Below are 13,688 nucleotides of genomic sequence, written 5' to 3' on the forward strand. Positions count from 1 at the left end.
CAAAAGCAAAAAAAAAAGTACACAATGGATTTGAGTTTGTTTCTGAGTGCAGAACTCAGGGAAAAGGTGGGATCAGCAGAAAATGCAGAGTGATTGACTTAGCTGGAAATAAAGGAGGAATGTTTGGGGACAGTATACATACACATTGCAGACAGACTGTGACCCATAAGTGAGACTTACTTTCTTAGTCCTGTCCATCTCCTGTCGAGTTGGGTTGTAGACTGTCACAGTGGACACAAGACTGTGCCCACTATGCACACCACTTGGTACTTATGGAGTTATATTGTGTGCTTTCTTTATTCCTGTGTTATGTCTAAAAAATTAAATTGTAATAATCTGATATTAAAAGTGGGACCTTTTCAATTTCTTACATGTTTAAGACGGATTCATTGCAAGAGTTCATTGCATTAATCAAGACATATTTCCTTCTAGTTTCTTGGAAGAAATCTGTACTGCCCATCTAACATTTTGCATTATCAGGTTCAGGATCAGTTGCCAAAACCTATATGTTTTGCCTCAGTGTGTGTCACATTGCTCAGCTGCTGTGTGAAAACACCAGAGTTCATTTACCCTTAACCATATTATTCTTCCATCACTTTCCTCGTTTTCTGTATGGGGTTTAAAACTCTTGCATTGAGTTGCTCCCTTACATTCACCATTATGTAAATTGCACTTTTTTTTCTCTTTTAGTAAGTTTTTGTTGTTTAAAGACCATTGTATGGTTTTGTGGGTCTTGTTTTAAGACCTGTACTTTTAAGATGTCAAACCTTTTTAAAGATGTGTAAATAGTAAATACCTTGCATTAACCATTTAATAAAAGAGGAATAGGTATTCCTGGAAATAATTGCTGTTTAAGAAACACTGAGTGATCATAGTGGGTCCTTCACCTTTTCTCTCATCCCTGCAACTTTGAATTTCAGCAGTTCAGGTTTTACTTAACATGATTATTTTCCTGTAAATGTATTCAGAAGAATGTAATGCCCATTTTACATTGGCATTAAAGCAGCCAGTAAGGTGTTACACACTGTTGTGCGTGGAGGGATTGAGGGAAGGAAAAGTCACTGATGGCTGGAAAACTGGAAAATTTATGAGTTAAACTCAGTTCATATGCCTGACTAAACATCATATACCTTTGTGATTTTCCTCTTGCAGTAGTCATAAGTTTTGTCAAGGGCCATACTGGCTGAAGTGGATTGAACCATGTTGTCATCTGCTGTCATGGAAGATGATTTTAATTGCTGGATTCACACATCTCTCAATCAGAATGTGTCTTACAAGTACGCTTATGCTTTACACAGTGTAAGAATTCTACTGATTCTCTGATTTCCACTGTCCTCCCCACAGGTGGTCCTGCCTGCCATTCAGGTCTCTTGTCAGTCTGTTCTCTAACTAGAGTGTGTCCACATGGATTACATCTTTTATTAGAATTTAAAACCAAAAATAAAATGTATAGAGGAGGGAGCCTACAGGACTTCTGGGTATACAGGCGTAGACAAGCAGTTGCTATAAGCATTGAATTAAGAAGTCATCAGAAAGTTTTTATCCCTTTGCAAAACAGATATAAATAAGATACTTGTGGGGGAAAAAAGAAAATTGATGCGAAACAGCCAACCATCATCACCACCACCACCAAAAAAAACAAACAACAAAAAGAAAAAAACAAACCAGGGTTTGTTATTTTAATGATAGACTAAATTATATGCATCTCTGAGAAAACATTTTTTTGGGGAGAAGAATAATAAATTAATATGAGACTTGGTTCAGTATGTTGTGGTTGTTAAAGTTTCTGCTCCCAGGCTGTGGTGAGATGAAGAACATCAGCTGCCACAACACTTTCATGAAGTCATCTTCGTACCATGGTGATAGCACCAGTTTTGAAGGCAGTTGTTCTTACAGTTAAAATGCTTTCAGAGGCTGTTTTACAAATGGATACCACCCATTTTTCTATGTAGGCATTTCCAATTTTTATGGGTTTTTTTCCCACTCTTTATCTAAACAGGTAAAAATACTTAGATTTAGAGCCTCTTTTAAATTCTGTGTCTTTTGATAGTGGAGAGTGAAAAAAATAGGCAGGACCAATTAAAGATGTTTGAGATATGTCTGAATTACTTCTCTTCAAATGAATTAAAAATAGTTGAACTTTTACATTACTGTAAACACTCCACCCTTGGTGACAAGACTTCAGGCTTTTGGTAGACTGCCTGAGGAGAATGCAGCACACCTGGCTAACATGGCAGGTAGCAGGCACCAGATATTGTTAAGGGAAGGGGGACTCTGGCAGCCTGTAGCCTCTGAGCGGCAGCAGTGAACAATGTTCCATGCCAGGCGCGGTTCCTCCCACAAGGAGACCCATCCAGCTACTTTGTCCTGCCCTGAAGAGGTCCCCCAGCACAGTGGAAGGTGCTGTCACAGCCTGCCTGTGATTTCCTGAATTTTCCTTTTTCGCTTCTTTGTTGTGTTGTCATCGTTGTCCCCGTCCCCCCCCACCCACCAGCCCCTGCCAAAACTGGTGAAGGAAAAAGTGAACATGGTGGCCTGTAGAACAGTTACTAAGCGGTGGCAAAAGACTGGCTTTAAAGTATGGTATGTGCTTATCTAGTTATTAATGACGTCAAATTATTTTGCTTATAAATTGAGCAAATCCACTTCAGGAATTTGAATGACAGTACAGAGTAATTTTTTAGAGTAGAATTAGACTCTGACGAGTTTTATTTATTGATAATCTCTATCTCAGGACTTGTAGAAAGCTTTAATTTTTCTCAGCATATTTCCATTAAATTAACAAAGTACATAAAAAACCTCTGCCTCTGACCTTTCCCTATTTTAGTCCTAGACAAAGGACTGGATTACAGTCAAAAGACATGTAATTTTTATACTACCAAATAAAGAAGTTAATAAAAGTTTTGTAATAGTAGATAAGCATATTTTTGCATGACATAAAACCAGAATGGTCTAAACAGTTGAAGGGTTTTTTTAAGCAAGGTGATAACTTTTATTTCTTAGTCTTATTGATAGTAATTGTATTTCATAAAAAACCTTGAAGTATTCCTAATTGATATTTTAAAAATTTCACTTAGTTTACTTACAATATTTAAAGACTGAATATTGCTATTTGCCTTAGAAACCTGGGAATAGTACCAGATGTCTATTAATCTGTGGTGTACTGTAGCTACCCCTTTAAGTGCTATCTTTCTGAGTGAGAAAAGCAAACATCTCCTGAACTGCACTGAAAAAGTGATGTTCTTCAAAGACAGAGAGCAGGAGCATATTCTAAGTGGAATTCTTTCTACTATCTCCTGTAGAGACAGATTCTACATTTCTACTATGCCTACCCACATTTAAAAAAATTTTTTTTTCTCCTTTCTTTCTTTTTCATTTTTTTCCTTTTTACTTTTCTGTTCTTTTTCATCCCCCTTTCCCCCCAATAATTCCCAGGACTAAATTAAGTAGAAGAAACAATGCTTGGTTCTCCTAAATTAAAGCCAGGCCATCCACATAAACTGACTGTTTCTTTGTCTTGCAGAGACACCATGTTTGCCAAGTATGTAGTGAAACATAATGACAGAATATATTTTCCTTCTCCCTCTGGGTCTCATTAATATCTGCAATTAGTTAAAATAGAAGACTCTAGCATGGCCATATTTAGAGAGATTTCTAATTTCTCAGTAGTTTGAGAATTCTCTACTGTTTCCCCTTAGTTATGCCAAATTAGCATCTCATGAAAAAAGACTGTCTACTTTAGTAGTATAGCCCATCTTGTTGTGTTTAAGCATGTTTTTCCTTGATGTGTTATTTCAAAACCTTTTGATTGCCAAAGCCCTATGGAATGCAAATAACCAAGACAATCATGACTCTCCTGTGTTGTTTTTGGATGTCATCATGTCTACCACTTGACTGTTCTGTTTGAGTAATTTAGGGACTGTGATGCCACTGAAAGTCTTTGTGGATGTGGTACAATAAATTAACTGAGTCTTCTGCAGGAAACATTGTGTCAAAAAGAAAAAAAAGTAAAAAATGCTTCATCCTCTTTCAAAACCAGCCAATACAGGTTTGCACAGCCTTTTGCATGTTCTTGAAAGTCTGTTCTATGGGAATATGAGCTTTTTCCTATCTCTGAGCTGGCTGGAGGTCCCTTTTGTATGGTAGGAACAGGAGAGAATTTGTGGAAGGATTTCGCTAGTTCCCATCTACACAGGTAGTGTAACAAGTGGTGGCACTGACAGAGCCCTGAGCAATCCAGGCAGTCTGGCTCCTATAATGGTACCTCAAATTTAAGCATAATCTTTCCTATTGAAATGCACAGACTAATGCTTGTCACTCCTAAAATAAGAACAGTTAAACCAAAGACAGAAAACTGCATAAGATAATCCAGAGAAGAAAATGACAAATCTTTAGAGAAAAAAACTACCAAGCACTAACTTCTAATTTTCTGGAAAGTGCTTTACTCCACTAAGCTCCAATTCACCTCCTCAGTGCAGCAGACCAGAGGTGACAGGTATTGCAAAACAAAATGCAGCAACTTTACATAGCCTTATGCTTAGTGTTTCACTGCCAGAAGTGTGTCCTCTGGACTGCACACTTCTAATGTGTACCTTGTGCCAACTCTAGTGCTAGTGAGAGCTCTTGGCACTGAGCCTGGTCATGAGCCAAGTGCGAATCTATCCCCGCTGCCCCAAAGAGTCACATTTGTGTGCTGAGTCAGTGCACAGAGTAGTCAGGGTGGTACCAAAGCTGCCATTTTTGAGATGGTGAGGCTGAATGACAGATCAGGGGGCAAAGTGCATTGAGAAAAAAGATAGTGGAGCAGCTGCTAGGTAAGCTGAGCTGCTCAAAGTGTGATGGCCTTGGAGCTCAGGGTGCCCAAATGGGACCTGGTGGTACTGGTCACGATGCCTTGTGCTTCTGAAGGGACAGAAATCACCCTCCTCTGTGTCTGGCAGTGTTTTTGGCCCATAGCCATTAGGCTGTGAGGCACTCTAAGTAAGTTTTACCTTCATGTGTCTGTAGTGGGTGGAGACTCTTGAATTCCTTCCAAACTAAAACCCTCAACTAAAGATTGCTTGGGCCAGAGGAGGCAGGGTGTTTGGGAAGGCTTTGCTGCATGGTCAGGGTACTTTCATAGCTCTTTTTTGATGCAGGGCCTGTGACACACTTGTTTCCACCCAGCTAAGTGCTGGAAGCACCAAGCTGTATGGTCTTCATTTTACTGTCACCTTGTGGGCCATTATTTACTGGTGCAAAGTGGAACAGATTCAGCTAAAGGGATGCAAGGGACCCTCTTCAAGCTGCTTTTGAGCAGTTAGAGGAGTACTGATTTGTGCATTGAAATCTTATTGAACAGATAAAGCATTTGCCAAGGACATTCAATTCTGTCTCTTGATTAAGAGACAAGACTCCTTTTTCTTCTGCTTGAGTTTGGTGTGGAAGATCTATTTCATTACATGTCTTCAAAAATGTCTACTTGAATAGGTCCTGCAGGTGAGGCAAACGGGATGGAAAATGAGACTTGTGGTCTTTGTCAGGTCAGAGCCTGTCACAAAGTCCAGTCTCAGCAGAGTTAGTCCTCAGGCTCTGGATTTCTGTAGGTGGCAAGAAGCTACTGAGCCTGCCATGCAAGACTGAGCATCTGCATCCCATCTGCATAGTCATGCAAGTATGAATTCCTTCAGCAAAGAAATTGATTTACAGTGTCCTATATTTTGGAAAATTCAGTAATCACCAGATTTAAAATCCTTTTAATAGGTCTAAATCAATTTGCATGTTGAAAATAAAGCATATTTGTGTTTTTGCATGCTTGTAACTTGTCACCTCTCTAAACTGCAGTAAGATGTTTCCTGTGGTTCCTGGAAGCTTCTTGTCCTGTTGTTGCTGTGCAGAAGGGCTATGCAAATTCCCTGGAGCCAACGCAAAGCAGCTATTCTTCTCAGTGAGGGCCAGGATTGTGTCTGCTGCATTGTGTGCAGTGCAGAACAGCAAACATCTATCACATTGAACTCCCAGGGCTCAGCTGTGCCTTAAAGACATGGTTTAGCTTTTAACAGAGCTGATCAGCACACAGTGTTCTGACTGTCATTCCTAAAGAACAAAATGACAGATGGGCTTATGATATGTTCATCTGGAGGTAGAGAATGAGAAGAGCAAGTTGGTTACTAATTACCTTCCCACCACTGAAAGGAGAAATGTCCCCATGCTTGACACAACTCACATGGACGTGTCAAAATTAATGAACATTTTCCCCCCTCAGCTGTCCCAGAGCAGCTTCACACCATTGTGTCCCGTGTGGCCCTGAGATCTTAATGCAGCCATTTGCATTCATCAGGGCAGCACAGACACAACGCGAGAGTTCAAGAGTTTTGAAATGCATCTCTGTCATCAAGATGCTTTGCAGCAGGAGTGCTGCTGACTAACAGCCATGGGTCATACCAGTGCACTGTTAGTGTCGATCCTTTTCATTACACTTTTTTTCTTTCAAGTCTTTGCATCTGATTATCAATAAAATAATTTTTCTTACAGATCTGTTATTCAGATTACAGTTTCTAAATTGCTATGGCTGCTCTTATGTAAAAAAATATTCCTGATAGTCTCAGAAGTAATATATAGAACTGCATTTCCATCTAATTACTGTTGGTTTTATTTGTTATTTAAGTTTTGGGATGAGTTTAGACACATGAGAAATCCCATCCAGCTGTGCAAGAAGACACCGTAATTTTGGGATGTAAGATATTCCTGGGGGTGAGCTAAGGTGTCAGGATTGCATCCCTAATGGCTGTATGTACCAGACAAATTATCTTGATTTTAAATCATATTTAAAATTGGTTACAGTGAAGTGCCGATAAAATCCATTGTCTGTATAGTCTTTAAGAGTTGCTACCCACATATTTCCTTTGATTATTTTAAAATCTCTGCTTTAAATACTTAGGTTCCTTGACAGGTCTATTATTCTAAAAATCCAGTAAGTAGATACATTAAATAGTGCAAAATAAATTATCACTTAATCCTATACCTAAAAAGGATTGGGTTTGGAAATATTTTCAGATTTGATCAATGAGATTTATCAACTCAGACTCCAGAATTCTTCACTAGTTCTTGTCATACTGAAAGATGATTATAGAGGTGGGGTGGTGGGAAATGCTAAAAACAGTGCATTGCTTGACTAGACATGAAAGTAGGAGGGCTCATTTGCAGGGCTGCATTTGAAAAATAAAATTAGAACAATGAAGCATAGCTATCTGGCAATGGAAACAGAGGCTGACATTTTAGGGATTATAGCTGCTGCTAATATTTAGGTAAGTGCTCTAGGCCATTTTCCTCTAATTGAAAGCTGATCCAAAACCAGTATAAGTGATACAGTCAGTATATTGGGTATTCTATTAGCTTAATTTTTGACACTGCCTTGACAGAGGTAAGGTGGCTGACCCTTAATGACAACAATTTGTTTTCTGTTTGTACAATTATGGTGGGTCTTTATTGTCAATCTAATCAGTAGCAGGGGTTTAGATCTTAATGTGAGACTTATTCAGAGTATTTAATTTGAAGGAATTAATTTCTGAGAGTTGATGAGCACTTAAGTGCTGCTCACAGGCTATCAGACTTAAAAAAAATCGGTTGTTTTAATCTGAGCCTTTTTAGTTTTGAAAACAACTCCCGTCAAAACAGATTTCATCATCTACTGTCATTACTTTTGGCCCTTTTAATTTATCTTCTGGCTGATTTTTTTGTCCTCTTCTTCTTGGTTGCCTCCCAATATCCAAAGCACAAACTATCATTGCTGTGACAAAGGGTGGGATGCACCTTCTCCACAGCACTCAGATATTTTCCTCATGGCTCTCCGTGTGAAGTCGACCTTCCCTCTTTCTTTCTTGAGAGCTGTGTATTCATAGGCCTTCAGCTTGCTGTAATAGTCTGAGAATTTATTGTAGAGGATGGAGATGGGCATGCCATTCAGGATTATTCCAAAAGCAATGCAGAGGAAAGCAAACAGGCGTCCAAGGTGTGTTTCTGGACACATATCTCCATATCCCACTGTAGAGATGCTGACCTACAGGCAAACCAACACGCAGCTTATTAACTGAGCAGAAGTACATAGACAGATATGTTCACTGATCAGGGACAATGCTAAAGTTAGCCCTTTTTATATTTGCATTATAAATCTAAAATATTCTGTGCTGCTTCTTTTTTTTTTTCCATGTCTCTGTGTGTGTGTATGTGTCTACTAGCTTTCTTACGCAAAATATCCCTAATTAAAAAAAAACAACAAACTCTCTCATGAAGTAAAGAAAGGCAATGATTTGACACCATTCAGGAGGATTTTTTTATATTTTTGCCCTGCAGAGGGAATTCCCAGACAATTTCCATACCGGGCTGTCCAGAAGATGAGTTTGCTTGGCTGTAGGGAGAGGATAGATGTGACTCCCTAACCATGCAAATCCACTGATAGCTGCAGCCCTCCTTCCTCATCATGTCCCTTGGAACAGATGTCCTGTTTCTAAATCCACTGTGCTGATAAAATCCAGTATTTGGGACTTATTCTGTGGGTTATATTTTGAGTTTTACCTTTGTTTTTCATATATATTTTAGGAACTAGTGAGAAACACACAAAGCCCTTCAATTAATTATGAAATAAGTTTTCCTATTTGCATTATAGGAAGAAATGATCCAGGACGTCAAAGTTTCTAGATAAAAATCCCCTTTAATGATTACATACCTACAAGGAACTGTAGCCTGCAAGGTTTTGCTTGCAGTGTATGCTTGCAACATGTATAGTTATAGTGTTAAATAAGTACACAGGTGGGTATTTTTTGCTGAATTTCCTTTTGAAGAAGGATTTAGGGGTTGTTAAAAATGTTTCAGCTTTAGTTGTAGGATTTGTTTTGGATTTGTTTTTTTTTGTTTGTTTGTTTGTTTTTGTTGTTTTCTTTTTTTGAGAGTGATGGTGTTTAATGTATGTATTTTATATGATTCTGAACACTTCACCAGCTCACTGTGTGCATACCTTTACATTTTTCTTCCCGGCCAATGTAATTTTCTCTTTCTAGCCTATATGAGAGAACTGTTTTATGGTTCCAGTGCCACACCAAGTACTGAAATATTTCCACTGTAAAATTCAGTTTAAAAGTTCATGGATGTTTGATTATGGAGATGCTACATTTGAAAAATGTACTCTCAAACAGTCAACATAGGATAACTCCTAATTTATTTAATTTTGCTGCATACATTTTGTTGTTTTATATTTTTTACACTGAATAAATATAATTTACTTTTTTTCCTGGCAGGTAAAACTTGCATGTTGCTATCACCTCTCACTTTCTAGTCTGTGCAAAGGATCTTTTTCAGCCAGTGAATTTTATTTAATTTTTTTCACAGTGTCTCAACACACTGTGTATATCTACTAAACAGTAACATAAAATGCTGACAAAAATAAGCCACAGAGAGTAGGACTTTCACTGTAATGCCCTAATGGCTTTAACACTAAAATAAGTCTTCAGAAGGTCACTGTGTAGAGTTTGCCATCCTCTGAAATGGTAAATATAATGATATTTTAAATGAAGGAAACATTAGAGTACATAAGAAAGCACTGGGTGAGCACATTTTTTAGGATGCACCTGGTGCTTCCTGTGGAATAAAAAGGATTAGTGACTTGGTTTAATGGAAATTAAGTCACTGGATTTGAATGATAATACAGGATAAATATCTCCAAAAATAAATACTGAGATGAAGGCAAGATGTTTATCTCTACCAGCCAGGACAAAAACATTATCCTATGATAAGGTTCTGTACCATTGGCATAGTCTTATACATTGCCTGTAACAATTTAGGAGGGATGCTTCTTCTCCTGCATGTGTGAGTTGGTGAATGCTGTTGGATTTTTATAAAATTTGAATGATCTAGATATTTTAATTTACAGTCCTAAAGAACAAATGGGTTTTAAAAAGTGTTTTATGCTTTGGAATTGTGATGTGCATGATACAGCTCCTGTTTTGAAGCATTTGCTCAGCTAAATAGGCCTTTTTCACATAGCCATATAAGTCTATTAGGAATATCTAAATTATTACGGCGTTACCAGTTTGCAAAAATGAACCCTAAAGATTCTGCATATAACCTGCATGTTCAGAAGACAAAGTATTTTAGCAATGTATGAATCACCAGTGTTTTCACAGCCTTTGTATATCACTTACAGATGATCTATGAAGGTCACATTACAGGACCTTTTTTCCTTTATTGACTGATTTTTCCATCTTTCCATGGTCCAGCTTAAAGGATATTCAGCACGGTTACACATACGCATGTGCACATGCAAATGTGTGCATCTGTGCTTGTCTGTAAGGCTTTTTTTCTGCCATGTGCTGAATCAATGCAAATGTGTGGTGAATCACCACATCTCATTGTCCACGGCTGAACGAAAAGTGCAGACCTTGAGCTCCAGGATGGCTGGCCAGGAGAAGTGACCTTGAATGGGTTGGGATTACTGTCTGGTGGGCCTCATGTGCATATTGGGGCATCCAATGTCTGTGCTGATCAACCAGCATGAGACGTTCTAACTCCTATCCAGTCTATTTGCATGAGCTTCTTTCTCCAGGGAAGTGACTGGGACAGAGCCAGACCCATAGCCATGCCCAGGGGTCAGAAGTGCTCCTGGGGCCCCACACAAAAATAGACTGTGCAGGCTGGCATCAGCTGCTGCAAAACAAAATGTATGTTACAATAGTCTAGGACAAGCCTTAGGGTTATGGAGGGCCAAGATGTGGGTCCTGTGCCTTCCCTCAGCATTGACAATGTCCAGCTACCTCCTAGTTTCATCTAGGGTGCTATAAATACAGAATACAGACATCTGCAGCACAGCAGAACACAATCTTTTGTGTAAAACAACTGTTGGTCCTAATGGATTTTTAACAGCCTGAGTTCTGGGACCGCTTTCACTTTTAAAGTGTGAGTGATCTGACTGTAGCTAATAAACTATGTCTCATCATCTTGCAGTTTTATGGGTCACAGAAGACCTACACATAGAATAAGAACAAAAAGTCCTGTAACTAGATAGCCAAATGCATGCATTTTTTCCCTATTGTTTTGGCAACACTGACAATGGCACTAAATTGGGAAAAGCTTTTTTTTCCCAGTCTTTGCCCACTTCTTCTTAAAAAATGAAAATACTGTCTGCATTTGGAGATATGGGAATTTCAAGACGTCTTGCCTGATTAAGCCATGACTTAAGCTTACAGAGAGGTAAGTGCGTGTGTGTGTGTGCGTGCGTGTGTGTGTGTGTGTGTGTGTGCACGCAGGCATGCATATGTCCTGTAAGCTCAGAATTCAGAGCAGATGTTCACTGATCTGAGCCTGTTGTTTTCAAGACTGTCAGTAACTCCAGATGGGAGGAGAGGGGAAGGGGAGGGGAGGGAAGGGAGGGTCTCTGGCTACCCAGCAAGGTAAGATGTGTTTACTTACGGCAGCCCACCACCAAGCATGGGGAATGCTGGTGAAGTTGGTACTGGAGACATCGTGCTCCACTGTGTAGACCATGGCAGAGAAGGCAAAGATGCCCATAGCAATGAAGAGCAAAAGGCAGCCCACCTGCTGGTAGCACTGGCGCAAGGTAAAGCCAAAGGCACGCAGCCCTGTGGAGTGGCGGGCCAGCTTGAGGATGCGGAAGATGCGCATGAGGCGCATGATGCGAAGCACTTGTCCTACCTTGCTCACCCGTCCCACCTTCTCGATATCGTGCTCGTGTTGGGAGCCCCGACCCCGGGGCTGGTCATCATCAGTAAAGCATTCAAGCAGCAGCTGCAGATAGAGGGGCAGGATGGCAATGAGGTCTACTGCATTGAGGGCACTGCTGGCAAAGCGGCGCAGGTCTGGGGTAGAGACCAAGCGCAGCAGGTACTCCAATGTGAAAAATGCAATGCACAAGGTCTCCACATGCTCCAAGACAGGGCGGCTATCCCCACTTTTCCAGTCTACCTGCTGCATCTCCTCTACTGTGTTGAGTGCCAGGGCCACCACGGAGATGAGCACGAAGAAGCTGGAGGCCACTGCCATCACTTTGGCGGTGACAGAGGAGAAGGGCTTCTCCATGAGGTTCCAGAGGCGCCAGCGCTGGGGACCGTAGTAGCGCATGTGGCGGAAGAGCTGCTCATTCTCCTCAGCCTCAGCCTGGGAGCGCAGCTCCCGCTGGACCTTCAGCTGCTCACTCAGCTCGTCCCGGCGCTCCTCGAAGCAGATGCGGCAGCAGCGGGGTGTGTATTTGAGACGCACGCCCCAGTAGCTCAGCTCCTCCAGGAAGCAACGGGGGCACAGCTCATCCCTCACCCGCAGCACCCCTGAGGCATAGAAATTGTACACCAGCTGGAAGACAGCTGGGTCCCGGTCAAAGAAATACTCATCAACCTGGGCAGCGTAGTCATCGCACAGGCCCAGCTGGCAACGACGGTCAGTGGAGGTAGCCAGGCGGCCCAGGCGGGTCTTGGGGTAGATGGCCACTGCCTGGTAGGCGAGGCGGTAACTTTGGCCACCAACATTGATGTTCAGCACGGATGGAGCAGATGATGCGGCCGGGGATCTAGAGGAAAGAGCAGGGGAACTAGGAATAAATGATGAGGCCTTGCTTTCTCCCTTAAATGAATCTTCATCTTGCCATTTTCCTTGTTCTTTCTCTTCATCTTCCTCATCTTCATCATCCAAATAATAGTTGTAATTCCCCTCAGTAATTCCTGGTTGCAGTAGGGGCTGGGTGTTCAAGGGGGTGGTGGCAGAAGAACCACTCTGTTTGTCTACACGAATGCCTTCCTTTTCCTTCCCCTTGCTGGGCTGCGGGAGGATGTTTGGTGCTTCCATCTCTCTGCCTTTATGTTTTAGGAAAAGAAATCCTTGCTGACTGTTAAACTGCAACATAATATTATTCCTTACTCTTCTCCCCTCTTTGCATTCACTCAATCAAGTAGTTACCACCAGTCCTTTTCAACACTGCAAAATCTGGCAACCTGGTTTTCTTCTCTCTTTATCTCAGACGTATTATGCACAGCAGTGGTTCTGCATATTTCTCCCTGCCAGCCACCACTCCAGTTGTTGTGAAAGCTCTGTGTGGGATATAGACACATGAAGACTGCTGTTGACCGTTTTAATCTTGCTGACAGCAAAGATCTGAGTGCTTAGAGGAGGGGATTTAAGGGCTATTATCCTGTTCAAGCCTCGTTTCCCTTAGGCTGTGACGTGAATGATTATGGATCCATAAATCTATGAAAAATCAGTAGGGGGGAAAATCCCCTAAAGTTTTATTGCTAATAAAACCCACACATTTTCCTATTTCAAATATATATGGATTAAAAGTATTCTGAAATAAGAATGTATGAGGGGCAGAGAGAAAGAGAGCAGTACAGATTTCTTTCATCCTCATGGGCATAGCATGGCTTGGTTTTCTTTAATGAAAATAATGAATAATTGATATGCAGATAAAGGCAGGAACTCACTGGTGTATCTCTTGAAATGTTTTCAAAAGGTGAGCAAATAAAAGTAATTTCATTTTATTCACAGTCAGAACACCTCCATTTGGTTAAGAGCCGAGGAATATTTCAGTCTGTGCCTGAAGCTTTGAATCTACTCTGGGAGTGCAGGTTTAAAGTTCTGCTGGGCTCAGTGGGAGCTAAGGGCAGGGGTGTAAAGGAGTTTCTAGCTTTAAACTCTTCATGAGCTGCTGAGAA

General features: G+C 40.8%; 1 protein-coding gene across 1 annotated transcript; it reads right to left on the reverse strand.

The window, feature by feature from the left end:
• Positions 1 to 6,607: 6,607 nt before the first annotated feature.
• On the reverse strand, positions 6,608 to 13,133 carry KCNV2 (potassium voltage-gated channel modifier subfamily V member 2). The gene is made up of 2 exons (XM_038124489.1): positions 11,440 to 13,133; positions 6,608 to 8,038 (listed from the first exon to the last, which is right to left on the reverse strand). The coding sequence occupies exons 1-2, from the start codon at positions 12,880 to 12,882 to the stop codon at positions 7,763 to 7,765; spliced, it is 1,719 nt and encodes a 572-aa protein (XP_037980417.1). The 5' UTR covers positions 12,883 to 13,133; the 3' UTR covers positions 6,608 to 7,762.
• Positions 13,134 to 13,688: the final 555 nt, after the last annotated feature.

This window comes from Motacilla alba, chromosome Z (genome assembly GCF_015832195.1).
Source record: "Motacilla alba alba isolate MOTALB_02 chromosome Z, Motacilla_alba_V1.0_pri, whole genome shotgun sequence".
Taxonomy (NCBI): domain Eukaryota; kingdom Metazoa; phylum Chordata; class Aves; order Passeriformes; family Motacillidae; genus Motacilla; species Motacilla alba.